The 20131-nt window shown below is 46.2% G+C and overlaps 2 protein-coding genes across 2 annotated transcripts; one reads left to right on the top strand and one right to left on the bottom strand.

Moving 5' to 3' along the window:
* Positions 1–6291: 6291 nt before the first annotated feature.
* chst7 (carbohydrate (N-acetylglucosamine 6-O) sulfotransferase 7) lies at positions 6292–7560 on the bottom strand. The gene has a single exon (XM_068743586.1). The coding sequence runs from the start codon at positions 7558–7560 to the stop codon at positions 6292–6294; it is 1269 nt and encodes a 422-aa protein (XP_068599687.1).
* An 881-nt stretch (positions 7561–8441) lies between these two features.
* On the top strand, positions 8442–16187 carry tubgcp5 (tubulin gamma complex component 5). Its single transcript, XM_068743287.1, has 23 exons — positions 8442–8575; positions 8683–8736; positions 8910–9018; positions 9110–9206; positions 9301–9380; positions 9563–9698; positions 9812–9929; positions 10301–10390; positions 10570–10663; positions 10754–11006; positions 11968–12170; positions 12272–12387; positions 12476–12744; positions 13519–13717; positions 13928–14116; positions 14192–14374; positions 14490–14574; positions 14666–14786; positions 14904–15055; positions 15176–15301; positions 15432–15520; positions 15686–15786; positions 15878–16187. Exons 1-23 carry the CDS (start codon positions 8442–8444, stop codon positions 15922–15924), a joined length of 3045 nt encoding a protein of 1014 aa, XP_068599388.1. The 3' UTR covers positions 15925–16187.
* The last annotated feature ends 3944 nt before the right edge of the window (positions 16188–20131 follow it).

Genomic DNA, 20131 nt, shown 5'->3' on the forward strand with positions numbered 1-20131 from the left:
GTCTCTGAACTGCCCCCCAATTCCACACCACCCTCAAGCACTCTACATTCTGCAGGCAGACCGCCCCACTCCCTCAGATATAAAGTGGAGTGAAGAAATGGGAGTAGATGAGAGGGGAGGGGTCAGAGCAACTCAAATCCGTCCAGGCGTGGGAGGAGAGCCCAGTGAGCCTCATGAGGAGCTGGAGGATATTATCTCCCTTCACGTTAACTGTGACACAGTTTTATTGATCGTTTCCTCCGCACACACTGGAGGGAAACTTCATGCAGGTCATGAGTACTAAAAAAAAAAAAATTCCTCATGACAGTTAACATGTGATACTGTGCATGAGCAGCTGGAGACAACAGAAGATAAATAAAGGAACGCTGCCTGGAAAACTGCCCCGGAAATGTCTGCTCTGTAATCATTCCAGATAGAGGCTGAGTTCTCTGATGCCGATCAACCGGGTCTGAACTGACCAGTGTTGAGTTTCTGAGGATGCTGTGGATTGTGATGTGAGGAGCATGGAGGAGGACAGTAAAGGAGGTACCCTCTCCATCGCCACAGCCTGTGAGGGGTGAAGTAATGGGGTCAAACAATGTGAGCATGTAATTAGCAACAATGCTGGGCTTTGTTCCACTTGGCTGGAGCTGCTGTTTTCACTGGATAACATCCCATGACTGTATATAACCCATACATTGTCTCTATGGACCGGTCTTGGATCATGTTCTGTCTGCTGACAGTTTTTCATGTGATTGAGAAAAGTTTTTTGATGCTAGTTCTATTTATTCCTGTCTATGCTATAATGCCGAGTTCCAAAAGCTTTAAGAACGAATTACGCAGCCAATGAGCAACTTCAATACAAAACAAAAGAACACAAACTAAAGGGCAAACCTTGTTCATAACGTTTTTTTGACCATACGTACTGAAGCTAAATTTAGTTGAGGTATGATTGTATGGATGCGCAGGTCGTACTCAGTCAATAAATAATGAAAAATGCCATTGATTTCCTGCCAACCTTGAACTTTGCTAATTTAAATAATCTATGTAGTGATTAGGCCTTTATGGACCACTTATTCGCTGCATAGAGTCATATATAGAGGTTTGAGCAAAGAAACCAGCGCATGGAAATGAAAAGTGTTATTGATAACATTCAAGAACAAATCCAGCTAATTTCTCAGTGTGGATCATAAAATAATCCTCAAGTTTCTGTTTTGGCACCAAATAATGCAACATCTCATAAGTTTTTCCAGCTGTACGCAAGACCCAAAACACGTAACTCACAATATGGCATTACTTCCCCTGTGGGCCCAGTTCCTTCCAGCGACGCAGAATGAATTTAAGATGAAACAACAGTTGTAAGACATGAAAGTCCTTCCCGGGACACCAGCGACTGGCTTTAGCGCCATGCATTAGTCTGTTGGCTGACATCTATCACAATAAAACAACGTCGTTTTAACACAACACCAGATAGGTTATGCTCTCGCCGCCATTCGTCTGTCTGTCACCATCACACAAAAACTGCTGGATGGATTTCCGTGAAATTCAGTGTGTGTGTGTGTGTGTGTGTGCTTTTCTTGAGCATCACAAGATACTTTAACAGTTGTTGGACCAGATTTACAGAGATATCTTGCTGCTGTCTCCGAGTGATCTATTGCTTTAGGAATTACTAAATACATGTAAGCTGCCCCCCCCCCCCCATTTAAATTCAGCTCACAGCACGTCGCCTTCTGTTTTGTCCCTTCACTTCACACGCTGGACGCCGCTTTAATGAGAATGCACGGGGCCGGTGTGAAAAGGCTTCATTGTGCAAGTTGAAGCGAAGGATTTCACTCTGGGCAGAATCCCTGCACAAGTTTTATAGCTGAGGACCATGAAGAGGAAAATGAATCTAGTTTTTTAAGCTGGAGTCCAGCTGCATCGACCGTGGCTCATCCCAGTTGAAGCTGTGATCTAACTTCTTTCACACTCTGAAACTGAAGCATGTCCGCATGTGTGGCATTAAAAGATTTGCTCATTCATTGTTTGTCACTTGGGGATCAGAGATATGGAAGGTTGCCCGGCCTCCAGATGAGCCCTTACACACTGATCGGCAGTCACTACTAGTCTATGCTGTCCTGCGATTCTATCGGTTCTGTTGAATTTCCTCAGTTTCTGCTCTGCAGTGTTTCTTTGCAACTTGGGAGCAACTTGTGGTCAACTCAGCTGTTGTCTGTGGACATACAAGAGCAGCGTTTAGCACATCGCATCAGGCAGAAGACACTCGAGGGACCATTAGAAGCCTCGTCTCCAGACTGCTGTCCCGCCGGTCATCTTGCTGGCTGTATTTACACTCTGTACCTGAGAAATATGAGCCGTCGCTCAGTTGTCGATGTGAGGCTCTGCTGCAGAGGCAGCCGGATTCTACCTGCCACGGTTTGCATGTCGCCATGTTAATAAATACTGCTAAAATGCGAGCCTATCGGCTGTGTTCATTTGCTCCAAGAATCCATAAAGGAAGGTATAACACACTATTTCATGCACGTTTCTGTATCTGTTTATTCTGGCGGTCCGATGGGTTTGAAATAGTTCACAATGCAACAGATGTTCAGCATCTGTTTCGTGAACCGTGAACATGCTTTTCCAAAATAACCTGTTGCAACCACCTTCTTCAGATCCCAGTGGAGATTTTCTGTGAGATCCAAATCAGGCGACTGACAGCCGCTCCAGATCCAGGATTTCTTTTGACACGAAGCCTTTCAGAACTTCTAAAAACGTCCTCTTCCTCACTGATGGTGAGATGTTTTCTTCTAGGATTTCCTGACCCTTGATAGAATCCACCTGAAGCAGTGCCAGGGCGCCACTGATCCGCCGCCATGCTTCTCTGTAGACAGAGTTCTTTTCTTCTTCCTCCTCCACTGATGGAGTTTTCCTTTACTGCGCCACGGAGCAGCATCTGAAGCTCGTGTGTCGCATCTGGATGGCTGAGATGCAACTTGTGCTTCAGGGTCAGCAGCGTTTGATCGACTGGGAGTTTGGGCATGGAGAACTTTTAAATTAAGACCATAAGAGAATAACACTCCATGATAAAGAAGGTCTTTGAAGGTTGCCTCAGTATTTAACAACATATAAAAGGTCTGCTGTTTTGAGGATGGTGTCCGGGGAGACAACTAGTTTTTACTGCAGTAGTAGTAGAAACAACTTTAAATAAATTGCATAAATTGGCGTGTGTAGTACTTAAACAACCCTTTATTTACTTCAGTTTAAATATTCTCAACATCATATCTTTGTCAGGAGGACTTCATTGGGCATTCCACCCACGGCACGCATTACAGAACCAACTTCTAAAGTTGAACAAGTGGATGCTGGTATGACTTTGCCCCTCCCAAACAGCCGGAGGGGGGACGTCAACAGCATTTTACAAAAACGTAGCTACAAACAACAACAACAAATATAAACAACATGAATCAGTACCCATCTGTTTCCTTTGTGAACGCTTGCAGAAAGGCTCATCGGCAGAGGACGGCAACCCCTCTCCAAGACGCATCTGTGAAATCTTTTGTCAATTTCACACCCTTCTGAGTGTTTTGTCAGCAGGGCGACTGCAGCTGTCCCGATTACCGAGGGGCCGGGGGTGGAACGATAGCTCCTCAGTCTGGCCTCTTCGCTGTAACGTACCATTGTTTCTTCTCTCAAAGCATCTACAGTGCACTGGCATTGTTAGGGAGGCGGCCGTAGTCAAGCATCAGTAGCCGCCATGCTTAGCAGCGGGCCGGCTGAATAAGTCGTGCAGGTGAACCTGATGCTGCCACCCTGGATGTTTGCAGTCATCTCCCAAGAAGGTCCCTCTGGGGCTTTTTACGGCCTTTGCCTGCAGGGGATTTGTGGTGGGATTAGTGCTACTAAAAAGGACAGAAGGACGGAGGCAGGGCAGTGAAACAACAGCACAATCCTGCCTCGTCTCTCTTTTGACCTCTATCACATACATGCATATTTTATCTGCTCAGAACCCGCTCATGTTAAAAAGAGGTAACACTGTGGAAACAAAAAAACAAAAAAACAAGCCGCCATCTCCCTGTATCAATTTGCACTGTGCTTTCCACTTGGATGTTCTCCAGTTCATTGACCCGGCTAGGCTGAAGGGAAAACAACCTACGAGCCGTGCCTGTGAGCTCCCCAGTGGAGCGCATTCCAGCTGCTTGTTTAATTCCACCTTTTGCACTCAACCTCGAATACCAGGCCCCTGGGAAGAGAGAAGAGAATAAAGGATTAAAATAAAACCCTTAAATGAACAGCCCAGAAACTGTAATTCAGCCATGATTTAATCACCCCACTGCTGACGGAAAGTTGCGTTGAGGTTCCCTCATCCTCACAACATATTTTGGAAAAATTGCTGCATTCTCTTAAAAAAAATGAAAACCCTGAAATAATTACCAGCTCGATTTTGTCTAGCGGTGTATGAACTCACATTTGGCCTACCTCGATAGGGCACACGCTAGCTCTTTTAGCTTGCAGGCTACAGAGAAATTCAGCTGCAAACACGTGGGGTAACGTCTTTGAAAATAATTTTGTTTGGTTTTTGGGGGGGCTCCGCAATGAGCTGGCGTCTCGTCCTTGCCTCTCACCTGTAGGTAGCCGAGACGGGCTACAGCCGTCCCGTGACTCACAAAGTGGATAAGCAGCTGTAGGCGAGATGATTGGGATGGAGACTAATAATGTGGAAATGGCATGGAAGCCTTTTTACGTTTTATTTTCCACTATACATCAGGCCCCACATTCAGCTGTTTAGGATGTGGCTGTGAAGTTCAACCAATCACGGACAAAAGACATCTCAGCAGTCTTCCCGCCTGTTTTTAGGGCGAGTATATAAATGACAGAATGTTCTGGGTGAACTGAAAGTAAGTGTATGAGGGGAGGCATTGCAATAGGAGTCACCCACAGACCCCCTCCCGTTCCTGCTCCATACAGACAGACCAGCTCTAAAGGGTTTGCTTGTGAAAGCTGGTGGAGGCAGCCCGGTGGTAACCCTGGAGGCTCTACCCTGTCACGGACAGCCCTGTACAATGATCCCCCTTCTTGACAGCAGAGCCCAGAGACTCGCTGTCTGCCCCCCCCCCCCCCCCCCCCCCCCCTCCCACTGATATCCACTGCCAGGGGAAACAAAGAGGCATCTATATTAAACAGCAGATCAGTTGGTGATTATGGAGGAATAAATGATTCTGTGACTTTCTTTCTTTGGTGACATAATTTTTTTTTTAATCTTACAGTGGCATCGCTTGTCTCTAAATGGCAATTGGAATGCATTTCCCAAAAGCCTGATATGACTCATTTATGCGTAAGAGAAGTAATAGGGATGCAGGCTCTCAGCAGTATTAACACAAGGGCAAAATGTGGGGAATAAAGATAATTCACATATAGGAGGAAAAGCGTCAACATGATCAAACCGGTGGATTTCACTAGAGACTGCGTGTGTCTTCCACAATATCAAATAAACATTCAAAGTAGAGGTTAGTTAGTGGAGCTATTACGAGGAAGTGGGGGAAGGAGGACCCCCCCCCCCCCTACATAGGAACAATGGACACAGATTGTAGAAGATATCTATTCGATGGAAAGGATGACACATCGCACGAGACTGCAGGAAGGTCAACTCAAAGACAAATGGACAAAATGGACATTGTTCAGGACCAAACGGCAACAAACACCCTGAACACACAGACAGGTGGACAATAACCCCCTCGTGTGTGTTTCTTTCTTTTTATTTTTCTATATCTTACGGTTCTGTTTTTCTTTGATGTTACTAAATGGAAAACTTTCAATAAAAAAAACCAAAGTGAAAAAAAGAAATGCATAGAAAAATATGTATTTGTTTTTAAATGAAAGAAATTTAGGTACGTTTTTTTTTTTTTTTTAATGATTATCATTTATAAATCTTTTGGGTTTCCACATTGGAAGTTGAATGTTTGACCAAAATCACAAAGAGAACCGTCAGCAGATGGAAGTGTGACCTGACTTACGCACACACTCTACCCCTATGCCTCTACAGAATGGAAATGGAGCTTTAAATTGAACACATCAATCCTGCTGCCTCTGGAGTTTAAATCTACTGGTCTATTGGTCCTTACCTGGATGCAGATTTCTATTAGGCCCAGCCAGAAGCGGTTCTCTGGTCCAGGGATCCAGTCACAGGGCACACACTGATGGATGTTTTCTGTTTCACCATCCGGCAGCGGTGCAGTTTTAAAAACATCAGTGTGTGTTCACGTCTCCTAGAATAAACCCTGCCTGCCCATAATAAACCCTTGATATCAACATACCTGAATCCTCGGACTCCCCTCACGCAGCTTGGTCCACGCTGTTTTTCTGATACCCCAGCTCTCTCATGACTTCGCTGCAGTAGGCCTCCACCTGGTTGATCTGCTCCACGTTGAGCCGCTCCCTCCAGGCATATATAGCCTCTTTGGCGTCCCGCGATGATATCAGGAACGGCCTGTCTGACGAATAGCCCCGGCCGTGCGTCATGTTGAGCGCAAACCTCTCCAGCGCGGGGAACGTGGACAAGTTGGAGAAGCGGTAGAGCCTCTGCAGCTCCTCCATGGGGCGCAGGACCAGGTCCTCGTAGCGGATGCGAAGGTAGTTCCTCCTCACCCACGGAGGCGCGTTCGTGACCAGCATGATGTCGCTCAGCCAGTTGTCGCAGATGAGCTCCATGGCGCTGGAGACGTAGCCCTCGGCGCGGTTCGCCTTGGAGTTCGTCATCAGCAGCCGCTTGTACTTGTCGCTCTGCTTCTTGCTCCGCAGCACCTGGATGCTCTCCTTCACCAGGGCCTGCTTGGACTTGAGGCGGGAGTTGTGCACGGCCCTCGGGTCTCTGAACAGCTGCACGACCTGGAGGTTGATGGCTGGGTCCTTCATCAACGGAACCAGCGTGCTCAAGTCCAAAACGCGCACCCCTTTGATCACCATCACCGGGTACTTTTTACACTCCTTCTCCAAGTCCCGGATGTCCCGCTTTCGGCACTTTGCGCACTGGTCCTCCTTCACCAGCCCGACCTCGTGCCGCCTGTGCGCGTCGCACAGCGGCTGCGAGCATATCACCTTGTTCATTTTCCAGCCGAATATGAACGACGTGGTGATGTTTTGAGAGCCGGCGTAAAGTTTGAGGACGGAGAAGTCGCAGCGGTACAGGGAGTTCATCATGTCCCGCACTGCGCCCTGGAGACTGGCCGCGTCCCCCGGGTACAAAGCCTGCCAAATGTGCCACATTGGCTCGTAAAGGTAGAACGCGTCGGGGTGCTGGTTGAACAACTCTCCCAAAAACGAGGAGCCGGTCCTCCAGGTGGCATGCAAGTAGACGTGGATCCGAGAGCGGCTCCCGTTACCGGCGTGCTCCGTGGCGTCGCTGCCGTTAAGTCTGTAACCATTGCCCCACATTTGAGCGACCGAGTTCTCCAAATCTGGGCATCTGAGCTGCTGCTGCGACGGCCCACGTCTCGCGTGCTGCGCGGATTTATCCCGGTAATCTAACACGTAGGGGATCAGAAGAAGTAAACCCGAATACGCCAGGATGAGAATCAAATATTTCTTATTGAGCCTCCGCTTCATTTCCTTTCCTCTGGGCAGGGCTGGCCTAGCGCATGGAGATCTTTCACAGCGCAATGTGCGCGCACCGTGGCCGCCTCGGTAAAGACGGTGTGTGCGTGTGTGCGCGCAAGAGAAAGAAGCGTGTTTTCGTGTGGAAGTGGGATTTAACCACGCCCCGTCAAACACACATCAGATTATTTATCCGTGCGTTCACACGCATTTTCGCGTCGGAGTTTGCGCTAAATGGTTCGTCAAATTGCTGCAACGAGGAATCCGTTAACGAGCGAGGCGGAGCAAATGAAACCAGCGGTCCCCGAGGTTCCTTATTATACGGGCAGGCAATTTATTCATGCCACGAAACGTTTTCTATTCAATTCTCAGTTTGTTTGACGTAAACCTTTACATTAAAAGCCGTTTTCGTGCTCATTGAATCAGCGTCTGCGTCCTCCTCGCACGCATTCGTTACGGGAGACAAATTATGCGCGCGAATATACTGTAGCCATCCTACTATTGCGACACCATGACCCCGCCCTACTCTAGCTCTAATTGGTTCACCCCAACTCTCTGTTGTCTCACTTCAGCCAATCATCAGCCATACTTTCCAAAACCTTAACCAATCCACCTAAGCAAGATAACGAGTACTAGCCAATCAGAGGCAGGTATGTGGTGAACCATACCTTGACAATAGTAGGAACCGTATTTCGGCTTCCGGCAACAACAACATGGTCAATGGCGAGTTAGTGAAAGCTGTCGCGTCTTTACATTAAATGACACCGTTCTGCGCGCATGTTCTCGGTCTTATTCGCGGTTTAGCTTGCACCACATGCTAGTATAATAGATAGCTGGGTCCATTAACGCCCATGTAGCGCCTAGCTAGCTGCGAGCCCACTCTGAGCAGCAACATGGCACACTGCAGCACCTTCGAAAGGGACACAGAGAGGGAAGCGAAGAAGTTGGTAAGATGCATCAGCGGAGTCGAGGACGAGGACGACCAGAACTTCCAGATGGCCTTAAAATTCGCTTGGACAAATTTCAGGTGATTTAGCTATTTGCAAGATTAGCCGTAACGCGTTAGCTGCTAACATGTAAGTAAACACTAGCTATGAATCGTGTTGCCAGTGACAGTCTCTCGTTTCTTGACAGGTTTCATCGTTTCTTGGACGTGGACAGCCATAAAATCCAACGCAATATAAATGGGTCAGTTAGTCTTTAAAAAGTCTTTAAAAATAAACAAATGTATATTTAATAGTTAATCTGCATTGCTATGTAGTGTTTCCTAACAGGTTCATCTATTTGACTAAATTGGAGTTGTTGCTATTTACACTGATGTCGTTTGTTGTTTTGTATTCATAATCTGCTTTGCTTTCCAGAATCCATGACAAACTCATGATCCACTCAGACTTGAATAAAGCGGAAAGCTGGAAGAGGTTGACTGAAGAGTTCCTAAACGCACCTTTACCAAATACAGATGGAACAAAGGTACAGCGTTGGCTGGGGAGGACCTCCGCGCTGTGTGTACAATAATATGCAAACCATGTCTGTTTTTTCTTTTGCCTTTATTTGATTGCAGACTGATGCGCACTACAGCCTACTATCACTGCTGCTCCACTTATCGAAGTCGCCGTCAAACGCAGACTTTACTGAGCGACCCAGGGTGAAGGAGGATGGTGAGACGCGTAGTTTCACTTGTGACAGTTTTAAGTAGTTTTAAAGCACCTTCCTTTACCCGTCACTCATTAGTGTGTCATCTTGTGTCTGCAGAAGAAGGGGAGAACTTTGACTGGCCTAGATATCTGATGGAGGATGAGGAAATTTACGCTGGACCATACCCAGATACCCCTGTGAGTAAATCGTTACCAGTTGAAATTTAATAGAGCTAACCTGAGGTTACCAATGTGCAATAATTATCATAAAACTGTCTACGCAGAGAGGAGAATCAAATACCCGTTATATTGCATATGACCTGTAAAGTAAGCAGCGCAATAGGGGAAAAAAATATCCATTCTGACTGTTTTTTTTTTAGGAGTGGTCTGAAGAGGAGAGTGAGGAGGATGACAGCCAGCAGCCAATCAGCAGAGAAGACTCTGGGATCCAGTTGGACAGAACGCCTCAGGAAGACCAGGACAACAATAACAAGATGGTCCCGGTTAAATGGAGTGGTGTGGAAAGATCACACGGTACAATCACGCTAAATAGATGCTAGAAGCAAAGGAGTCCATCTCTCTGTCTGCATTGAAGCTATTTTGAGTGATTCTAGTTTGTGTGTTTCCAGTGGGTGAGCCTGACGCCCGGGCTTGGCTTGAACAGCATGTGGTGACTCCCTACTGGGTGGCTCACGCCCCTCGCTTCCCACACAGCTTACATTTACACTCCAACTTGCTCAACGTGTGGTAAGACACCGAACTCCCTCTGTTTTGGGATGCAACATGGAACCATTGTTGCTCTTTACACTTTCAGCAATAAGGATTATGTATGTACAGGATAGGTATAGTGGCAAACTGAAAAGAGACTGTGTTTAAAGAGTGTAATACATTTTGTTTTACTATTAGGACTTTGTTGCATGTCACCAGGATATTGAGTGAATTAGATGCATGCATTTTTTTTTATTAAGTTGTTAATTTTCTTCGTTTTGTCTGTAATATTTAGCCCTGGTCTGTCTTCTAGAAATGAAAAGGATAAATCACAGGACGCGTTTAATTTATTATTGGTATATTATTGAATGGTGGTCCTAAGATGTTTACTTCGGCGTCTCTCTCCTTAGGGATCAGCACTTGTATAACACAGATCCATTGTATGTGCCAGAAGAAAAGGCGTTTGTCACAGAGACACAAGTAATCCGGGAAACCTTATGGTAAGATGTAGCGACGCTTTGTTGTGTGACTTCTCTATTTGCACCAGCGCCTAAAGAAATTCAGACATTTCCTCCAGTTTTATCTTTTATCATCTTCTTCTATTTTTACACTCTCATATTAACGCCATTGTTTTATTTTGTTATCAACGAACTTACGCTGTATGTCCGTTGTGTTTCAGGCTTCTCTGTGGGGTTAAGAAACACTTCATATTCCAACACCATGATGGAAAAGTGTTGGTGCGGAACAACGTGGTTGTAACTCACCTGACCAGTGTAAGACTAAATATTGTGTGCATCGTATCTGAATGAATGTGTTTTCTGTTCGCTCTGAGAAAGACTCTCGCTTGTCTTTCTGTGCTGCAGAACTGTCTGCGCTCCGTGCTGGAGCATGTCGCTGTGTACGGCCAGGCGGTGTGCAGGCTGCAGAGGTTCATAGACGAGGTGACGGGGTACAGCTCGGAGGCTTGCCCACCGGGCTCCGGTTCCTCCTACAGCTCCAAGAAGGGCTCTGAACCTCCCTTCAGGACCTACCAGGCCTTTGTGTGGGCACTCAACAAATACTTCACTGGCTTCAAAGAAGAGCTGACGACAATTGAGAGGGAGCTCATATGTAATGGCAAGTATTACTGCATGATGCTGTAACCACAGACCATAATATCAACGCAAGATTGAATTGCTATTACATTACAGGAATAATGTAACATTAGATCAAGCAATTTGTGTCTTGGATTTGAGCCTATTGAATAGAACACAACGCGCAGTATCATGTGATGGCAGTACATGGAGTTGGACTGTGTTTGATGCTGCATTAGATGCAACACTGTTGTCATTGTAGTGAGACCCGAGCATAATTGAATGTATTGTCGTTTTTGGTTTGGTTTCTGAGTGAGTGTCGATGTAAGACGAGAGAGCATGCAGGAGCGACGGGCCAACAAAAGAATCTTTGTCTCATAAAAGCCACGAATCACAAAAGTAATGTTGAGCAGCCCGAGACAGAAAGATCCCTGTTAGCTTTGTCAGCGCCTGGTAGCTGTTAGCATGGTGGCGTAGAGGAGAAACATTTGTTTTAAAGTACCGTAAGAAAGCATATATTGATACAGCGATTGATTATTGCACCCTGCACTGTTTTGCATGTAATTTTCCCAAGTATTTTAAAATTATTTTGTCTTTATTTAGGAAGGCGAATAAAAAATGTTCAAAGAAACCTACTTTAAGACGCGTATATAAATAAAATAATGCTGCAGTGGAACTCTGAATTAAAGATAGTAATCGAGTGTTATTAGGAAGGTGATAAAAATACAATTTTTGGATCAAGACCAGAACACGAGTGACGTGGAGTCAGTCTCTGTTTGATCTAATAAAGACTAACTCGACTTTGTCGCCTGTCCCTTTAACTATTGCAGAAGAAAATCAGTATTTTATTCTATGATGCACATGTATGAAGTACATTTTTGTTTCCCACCAAGTTTATTTATTTTTTCTACACATGGAAAATCTCCAAACACAAGTTGTCAAGATGTTCTGGAACTTGTTCTTTTCTGTAGGGGATTGAAGTGTTTAAAAGTCCTTTGTTGCAGATGAGACGGTTACCCTGTCTGCAGTTCTGGAGCGACTCAACCCTCACCTGGCACAGATCAAGGTGCTGCACAAAGTATTCTGCACGGGGGTCGCCGAAGTTCCCAGTGAGACCCCGAATGTCGTGCGTGCTTCCCACTTACTCAACACTCTGTACAAAGCTATTATCGAGTACGACAGCGTCGGAGAAGCGTCAGAGCAAGCGGTGAGTTTGTTCTCGAACTATTCAACTAAGTGAATTCACAAGGCTGAGTAAAGGAAGAATTGGTCTGCATGGTTGTCCCTGAGTGTCGTCTCCCTTGTTAGGTGGCTCTGTTGTTCTCTCTGTGGACTGAGACAGTCAGACCTTATCTGGAGATTGTGGATGAATGGATTGTTCACGGCCACCTGTTTGACCCCGCCAAGGAGTTCATCATCCAGAGGTGGTGTAAAACAGATTGTTTATCAAGTGTGTAACTTCCTAACCAAATGTTTTGCTGGCAAGGGTAACTGACGGACGTATTTGCTCAGGAACAAGGATGTTCCGGTGAACCACAGGGACTTCTGGTACGCCACCTACACACTGTACAGTGTGTCTGAGACGGTGGAGAGCGAGGAGAAGCTAAACGACGCAGCCAGCGGCAGCTCCGGAGGGGACCAGGGCTCAAGCAGCAGGCAGCTCACCATGGTGTCCTTCCTCAAACCCGTGCTGAAGCAGATCATCATGGCCGGGAAGTCGATGCAGCTGCTCAGAAACCTGGACTGCAAAGAGGCCGAGCAGTCGGGGGGATCCTCCAAGGGTAATTGATGATGATGATGGTGATTGGAACGAACAGGCTGTTCGTTCCCAGTGTGACTGCATTTGTGCATTTTATACAACCACTTTGAACACAGCTAATGGGCACCACCTGTAATACAGCTAATGAAATTGACACACCATCGTAATGTTTGACAGGTTTATTGGGTTTCGGGTTGTGGGTGGGCGCGGCAGTCCTGGTATGGCGGACGCCAGCCGGCTCTGCTGAGAAATGGTAGATAGTTCTACTTACATTATCTTGTGTCCAGGACGGCGGCGTTTGGCCAAAAGATCCCCCGGGGAACAGACGCCGCTAAAAAGGGGTTCCGGGTCAGCTAGATGGGGGTGTTTGGTGGTAATGGGGTTGCCCAATTAAAACCAGGTGCATAAAAGGGGGCAGATTCCCGGCATGGGGAAACGGCGGGAGGCGCTAGGACCCGGTGTCTGCTACCAATGCACCTGTTTGGCGCTGGGGATGTGGCGAGGTCACGAGCTTGAACAAAATAAAGGAAGACGTGGACCACTTGAGGACTCCCTCTGCTCTCTGTTTCTACTCGCCACCATCCGCTCGTGCAGTCTTACATTCTATCTAATATATTTATTAGATGGAATGTAAGCGCAGTACAAGTACAGTCAACACTAGTATGTACTACAGTACAAATACAGTCAAACACCCTGTCTAAGAGGGGCATTAAAAAAAAAAAGCCCTTCGATTATTAGGTTGCTTCACCAAATAATGCAGTGTCATTTTAAACAATTCCAAAATGTTGCCCTGCAGATGCAGAGAGGAAGAGCTTGTACACGCTATTTCTGGAGTCGGTGCAGTCGCGCCTCTGCAGCCAAGAGGAGTCGCCCACGGACGCGGTAACCGAGCAGCAGGCCACTAAGAGGAGCCTCATTAAGATGCAGTCCATCATCGCACAGCACCTGGAGATCGACAACGTCCATGATCCGCTGTTGGCCATTAACTTTGCCAGGTGAGCAGCAGCCACTACATTCCAATGGCAAACAGACAAACCATTGTTCTCAATGACGAGTCAAATCAAATTGCTGTAATGTGCAGACTGAAAACATTCAGCAGCGTTTCGACTTTGAAGAAGAAGCAGAGGGTTAATAACAATTAGATTTTAAAGCCCTTTTCGTCGCGTTGTTTGTTGACGGACCTTCTGACCGTGGGTTCCCCGCAGGCTCTACTTGGAGCAGAGCGACTTCCATGAGCGTTTCTCTGGAGGTGATTTCATCGTGGATCGCTCGTCTCAGTCCGTCACCTGCCAAACGTTTGAGCTCACTCTGCGCTCCTGTCTCTACCCCCACATCGAGAGGAGGTACATCGAATGCTGCGGGAACCTGATGAAGACTCTGAAGAAGGACTACAAGTAAGAGCGACTCTCAATGAATGGAGGGCTTCCTTCCTGCATGTACACCCTTTGAGTTCCTTGATTCCCCTGCAGGCTGCTGGAATACCTCCAGGCTATGAGGAACTACTTCCTGCTGGAAGCTGGAGACACCATGTATGATTTTTACACGGCCATCTTTGACAAGGTGCAGGAGAAGGAGAGCTGGCAGCAGCTGTCTTTTCTCAATGTTCAGCTGCAGGAGGCAGTTGGACAGCGCCACCCTGAGGATAGCAGCAGGTATTACAGGCACACTTTGGTAAAGAACCAGAGTGTTTTTTATGATAATTAGGTTTTATTATTATTATTATAATTGAAGTTGCTTTGTCCTCCACATCATTCTTTTATTTGACAGGCTGTCTGTCCTTTTGGAGGCGATCGACCCAGCCAGGAAAAAACATCCTGTCAACAATCTTGAGGTGCTTACCCTGAGTTATAAGGTAAGCCCTGGGAATATATACATATGTATACTTACATTTTGTTCACGTTTGATACTGCCATAGTGACAGTAACCTATCTTTGGTTGCGCAGGTCCCCTGGCCGGTTGACATCGTGATCAGCTCTGAGTGTCAGAAGATCTACAATCAAGTGTTTCTCCTGCTGCTGCAGATCAAATGGGCCAAGTACAGTTTAGACACACTTCGATTCAGCGGTAAGACTTAAGGTTGGCGCTATCTTTTCCATCTTCACCAGGCAAACTGCCGTGTGAAAATCTTCAGGTTCCCATTGTGATGTTTCTAACGTATGAACTAAATGTCGATTCGGATAGATTTCACAGATGTCACGAAGAAACTGGAGGGGGCTGTCTCGGCAGAAGTCAAGGCCAAAGAGCCTCTAAACCAGCAGATTCACAGAATGTGTCTGCTGAGGGTCAAACTGATGCACTTTGTCAACAGTCTGCACAACTACATCACAACCAGGGTGAGGCGGTCACGGAGCAGACATTTAAATTCACTGGTGGTGCGTTTAAGCGCCGCTTTGACTTTCGAGTTGATCATTTGCTTCCAATCTTAAATGAGTCTGCGTTTGATGTCTTTGTAGATTCTACACAGCACAGGGCTAGAGTTTCAGCACCAAGTACAGGAAGCAAAGGACCTGGACCAGCTGATCAAGATCCATTACAGATATCTGGCAACGATTCATGATCGTTGCCTCCTGAGGGAGAAGGCAAATAGCGCTGCTTGTCCTTTGCTTCTGTAAAATTCTTGTTTGAGGTCCCTGGTCCGACTGGGCTTTGTGTGTCTGCTTGTGACTCATCAGGTGTCTAATGTTGACCATTGCTGTCGTGTTTTCTCAGGTCAGTTTTGTCAAAGAGGCGATAATGAAGGTTCTGAATCTGGTCCTCATCTTCTCTGACCGATGGCAACCTGGATTTGGGGTCTGGAAGTAAGCAATTTCATATGAAACTAAATAAACGAAGTGAACTTCAGCCGTTCATTTTGCGTCTGACAGCCACAGCACTGTACAGACCTCCGATGTGATATTTTTTGCCTCAGAAGTACTGATCAGCCTTGCTTGTGTCAAAATACTTTGCTTGTCTTTCACTTCCAGGATTGAGGCCATCGATAAAATGGAATCAGACTTCAAAAACTGCCACATGTTCCTTGTAACGATACTCAATAAGGCTGTGTGCCGCGGCTCATTCCCCCACCGTAAGCAAAGCAAGGCTCCTCTACTGAACCGGTGCACAGAAGAGCAATAAGCAAGCAGAATGAATCTTTGTCCTTTTCCCCTCTGGTGCAGTGGAGTCTCTGGCCCTCTCTCTGATGGCAGGCTTTGAGCAGTGCTGAGGAGCCACTCTCCTGGTGGATGGACTCCGTTGTGCGGTTCTTCATCTCCTTCCTGTCGGCTCTCTGACTGACGATGTGCTCCGATGCAGCGTTTGTGACTGATGGAGGTGGATTGCGTGCCAGCGGATTGTATCTGGGTTTATTGCGAAACAAGCTGCTTGTAAACCTACATCGGCTCGTATGTAGAAAGTATTCGCGAAGGTGTTTCTAATGACCTGTTAAAAATGTGTACATATAAGCTCAATAAATCTTTCAGTGCAATGTAAAACAGTTTTATTCTGAGACTGTTCATGTTACAGACAAACTGAATAATTAAGATAGTTGTTGTCCACTATCTGCTGCCCAATCTGCCCTACACCTCATGAGATGTCCCAAACCTGCAAACATCCAGACATTCATCCGTTTTCTCTGCTCATCTGGGGTTGGATCAATGAGCAACAGCAGTCTCCTGGTTGACCGTTCCCCCACACACACAGGGACCCCCTTGAGGATTCCTAAGGAGCATCTATTCTAGTCCGGGCTCTCTCTGAATGTCCAAGTACCTCATTCCATGTCTGAGAATGAGCCCAGCCACCCTGCAAAGGGAACTAGTTTCAGCTGCTCGTGTATGCAGATTCATCCTTTCACCCATTTGAATTTTTCTGAATTTAACGGGTTTATTTCAAACATAAATTAGATAAAACAAAGGATATTCAGAAAACAACAACAAACAAAACAAAAACATACTATTTAAATTCCATTCGAAATGGAGCAGGATGAAGGAAAAACGTATTTAACCCTGCCCTACTGCGTAGTCCTGATTTCTAAGTTCTGTCGAGTGGAGCGCAGTTTCCCTCTGGGATCAATTGAAGTATTCTGATTCGGATTCAAACTCATCTTTTCACGTGTGTGGACCTGTGGCGTGGGGAATCTCTCCCCCCCCTCCATACTGCATAAAGTAGGGCAGGTCCTCCCCGCACATTCCTTTGGCCGCAGCCTCCCTGCTCGCCATCCCCCCCTCGTGGAGGAGAGCAGCAGCGCAGCTCCGAGCGGAGTTTCCTGTCGAGTTCCCCCTGATTGAGGGACAGGAACTCCCGGCTCGACTCCTCCTCTCCCCCGCCCATGATAGTACCACGAACGAACCGAGGAAAGATCCGCCAGGCCGTCGACGGGGGAAAAACTAGCCTGAATACTTCCAGGACTGGACGCGCCGGTCGGCGGAGGGATCTGGCCTGCGGGGAAATGGCGCTGTGAGTCGGCTTGTGTCGGCAGAAGTTCTCCTCGCGAACCGACCGGCTCCGGGTGAGTGGAGACGACTGGGCTCGAAGTTGCTTCCAGACTTCGTGTCTCTCCGGCTAATTTAGCGACGGGGTGTGGTGGGGGGGGTGAGTTGGGAGACATGTCCCTCCCGAGAGTGGACCGCTGAGAAGCGGCGCGCCTCGAATGGAGTGAGGTTAACAGCTTGTTGCAGCGCAAGGCCATTTTCCTGTCTGGCAGGCCCGGGCTGTGACTAATCTCAGGGATACGGCCATTACAGCGCGTTACAGTTACAGTGCGTTACAGTTACAGTAACTGGGGTCGACTCCCGGGACCTCTCCTCCACTTCCAGGGGTTTTACAGTAATGGAGCTGGGCTGGTGTTCTTTGTGTCGGCAGCAATTTGGACTTAAAATTAAGTTACGAGTGTTTTTTTGCCCCGTGTGTCCCGTATATTTGGGGGGGGGGGGGGGGGGGGGGGTTGTAGTATTTCTAAAAGATTATAAAGACACTTACGAGGGGAGTGTGAGGATCTGAGGCGTCATGTGTTCATCTTGTTGTGTTGGAGGCACAGATCGAACTGGTTTTATACTGGTGAACGCGGTGTGGGAAACGTTCCTTCTGAGGTGCGCTCGTGCGTAATTACGCACAGCTGATACGCTCTTCGCGCAGCGAAAATCTACGTTGCGCACAAAGTAAAAAATCCAACCTAAATTGAAAATAACATAAACACGTAAACATTCATTCTGTGCTATTTCCCACAGAGTCATGTTAGTTAAATATGTATACATATAATATTTATATCATATAATGATATATATATATATATTATATTATATATATATATATATATTATATTATATAGTAGGAGGTGAGTTAGAGAAGGAGAAGTTCATAATATAAATATTAATTAATTAGTATTATTATTAATTAATTAAGTTATTATATAATATTAATATTATATATATATATAATATAATATTATCATATATTGTATATATTATATACCATATTATATATATTTATATTTATACATTAGTGTTTTTAAATATTTATCATGTTAGTGACTGGCTGCTCCGGCTAATGATGAGATTCACATGTTTTTACGCAGCTAATAGACGCCGTTGGAATCGGAGTTCCAGGACTCTCGCTGAACCACAGAACACACATCCTTTGGTAGTTCATTTATCTGTTTTATTTGTTTATTTTTATCTCTTGTTTTTATGTTATTTATTTTTATACTATTGTGTAGTTTGAGATTTGCTTTCAAATGCAAAGTGCGTTTAAAATAAAATGTATTATTATGGTAAGTTGTCCGAGGGTCTGCTCAGGGAGTTTGTGTGTTTGCTCAGACGCGTGAACAATTAGAGGGAACATTGTGGGTGTGGGTTTCTCTTTCCGGTGCTCAAAAGGCATCTGAAAGGATGTAAGGGCAAATGAGAATAAAAAAAACAATAAGAACCCATTACTATGTGCATCATAGTCTCTATGGCGGTGCGGTGAAGCCACAGAGAGAGAACGGTGGTTTCTAATCTACCGCTGCTGTTCTGAGATCTTTGAGGTGTTTCTGAACTTTCCTTTTTTGATGTTTTTGTACTTCACAGCTGTTTTTGACGTGCGTTTGGAACTACGTTTAGAATACGAGTGAAATCGATTCGATATCTTTGTCTTTTTTCCTGATGGAAGCTGAGATTCGGTGAATCCATGCGACGACACATTTTCTCACCTCTAGAAACATTTCCGACCTCCTCCGGAGCGACTCTGTTTTATGCAGCTGACTCGGTCGGTGACGTTCATCACAGCTGTCGTGCATTATGGGTTTGCTGCTCTGCAGGACGTACGGCCCAGTTTCACTAACATTGTGATGCACACTCGAGCTTTACCTCTCCCTGGAGAACTGTAACCTGCACAACCAGGTTAGATATCGTAAGAAGAGGCGAAGGTGAATTGTTGGCATTAAATGAGTTCATCTGGCTGATTGGGGCTGTGATGATTTCCTGTTCAGTAGCCGCACCTGGAAAATCTACCGTCGTCCGGTTGGAATGGGTTTTGAAATGGTTGCTTCAACGCTATTTGTTGCATTTCTTTCAAATAACAAAGTCGCTTTGCTGAAGTTTGCATTCGTTCTCAGGGCGAAACGTTTCGCTGAAAGACGAGACGCATTCTGCATCTGTCCGTGATCCTGTTTGGGATTCAAAGGTCGAGGCGTTCAGACGGATTCGTGGGTTCAAAGTGTTTGTTTGTCATGTATGCTCAGATGGGAAATAAGTTCCATGTGCCGTGGAATTCTTACTTTGGTGCCCGCGAGGAATAGAATATAGACTAACTAGAATATATATGTACCGATGTGTGTGCAACAGAAACCAGCTAAATGTCCAAATAGACACACTTTACTTTGATGTGAGCCACGAAGCTGGTGTGAAGCAGGGCTGGTGCTGTTCTGTCAGCCTTCCTTCTGAGGCCGGTTTAATCTCCTTACAGGGTAATTACAGAGCGCTCCTACGAACACATGGCGCACCGTTTCAGCAGTAGGTGTTACCTGTCAGGGTGCACGGTCACTTTGACCTCACTTCCCGCCGATAGAGGAGGCGGCTGCGGACGCTGCGGTCTTCTGGGAGTCGTATATTTGAAATGCGGAACTGTGTGTTCCTTTCTTTGCTTGCTTTCAGTTTCAATGTTCACGTGCATTGAATGTTCAGTTTAAACGTTCACGTGCATCACCGTCTCGGTTCTGACTTCCCCCGGTGACGGGAACGGCTGACCTTTATTCTCATTTGATGCTTACTTGACTCCTTTGCTCTTCAGTTTGGAAAACTAGTCTCAAAATTGCTGTACTTGCCACTTCCCCTCTGACTTCCTCCTTTTTATTTAAAAACTGTGTTTCACAATTCCAACCCCCCCCCCCCCAAAAAAAAAAAAATTATCCAGTAGAGTTGAAGAGCACGAAATGAACCAGGTATCAGTTGCACACA

Source organism: Brachionichthys hirsutus, chromosome 9, assembly GCF_040956055.1.
Source record: "Brachionichthys hirsutus isolate HB-005 chromosome 9, CSIRO-AGI_Bhir_v1, whole genome shotgun sequence".
In the NCBI taxonomy this organism is placed as follows: domain Eukaryota; kingdom Metazoa; phylum Chordata; class Actinopteri; order Lophiiformes; family Brachionichthyidae; genus Brachionichthys; species Brachionichthys hirsutus.

Coding starts and splice junctions, on each gene's coding strand:
- chst7 (XM_068743586.1), bottom strand. CDS start 7,560: ATGAAGCGGAGGCTCAATAAGAAATATTTGATTCTCATCCTGGCGTAT.
- tubgcp5 (XM_068743287.1), top strand. CDS start 8,442: ATGGCACACTGCAGCACCTTCGAAAGGGACACAGAGAGGGAAGCGAAG. Junction 8,737..8,909: donor ATCCAACGCAATATAAATGG/GTCAGTTAGTCT, acceptor TTTGCTTTCCAG/AATCCATGACAAACTCATGA. Junction 15,302..15,431: donor GTTGCCTCCTGAGGGAGAAG/GCAAATAGCGCT, acceptor GTGTTTTCTCAG/GTCAGTTTTGTCAAAGAGGC.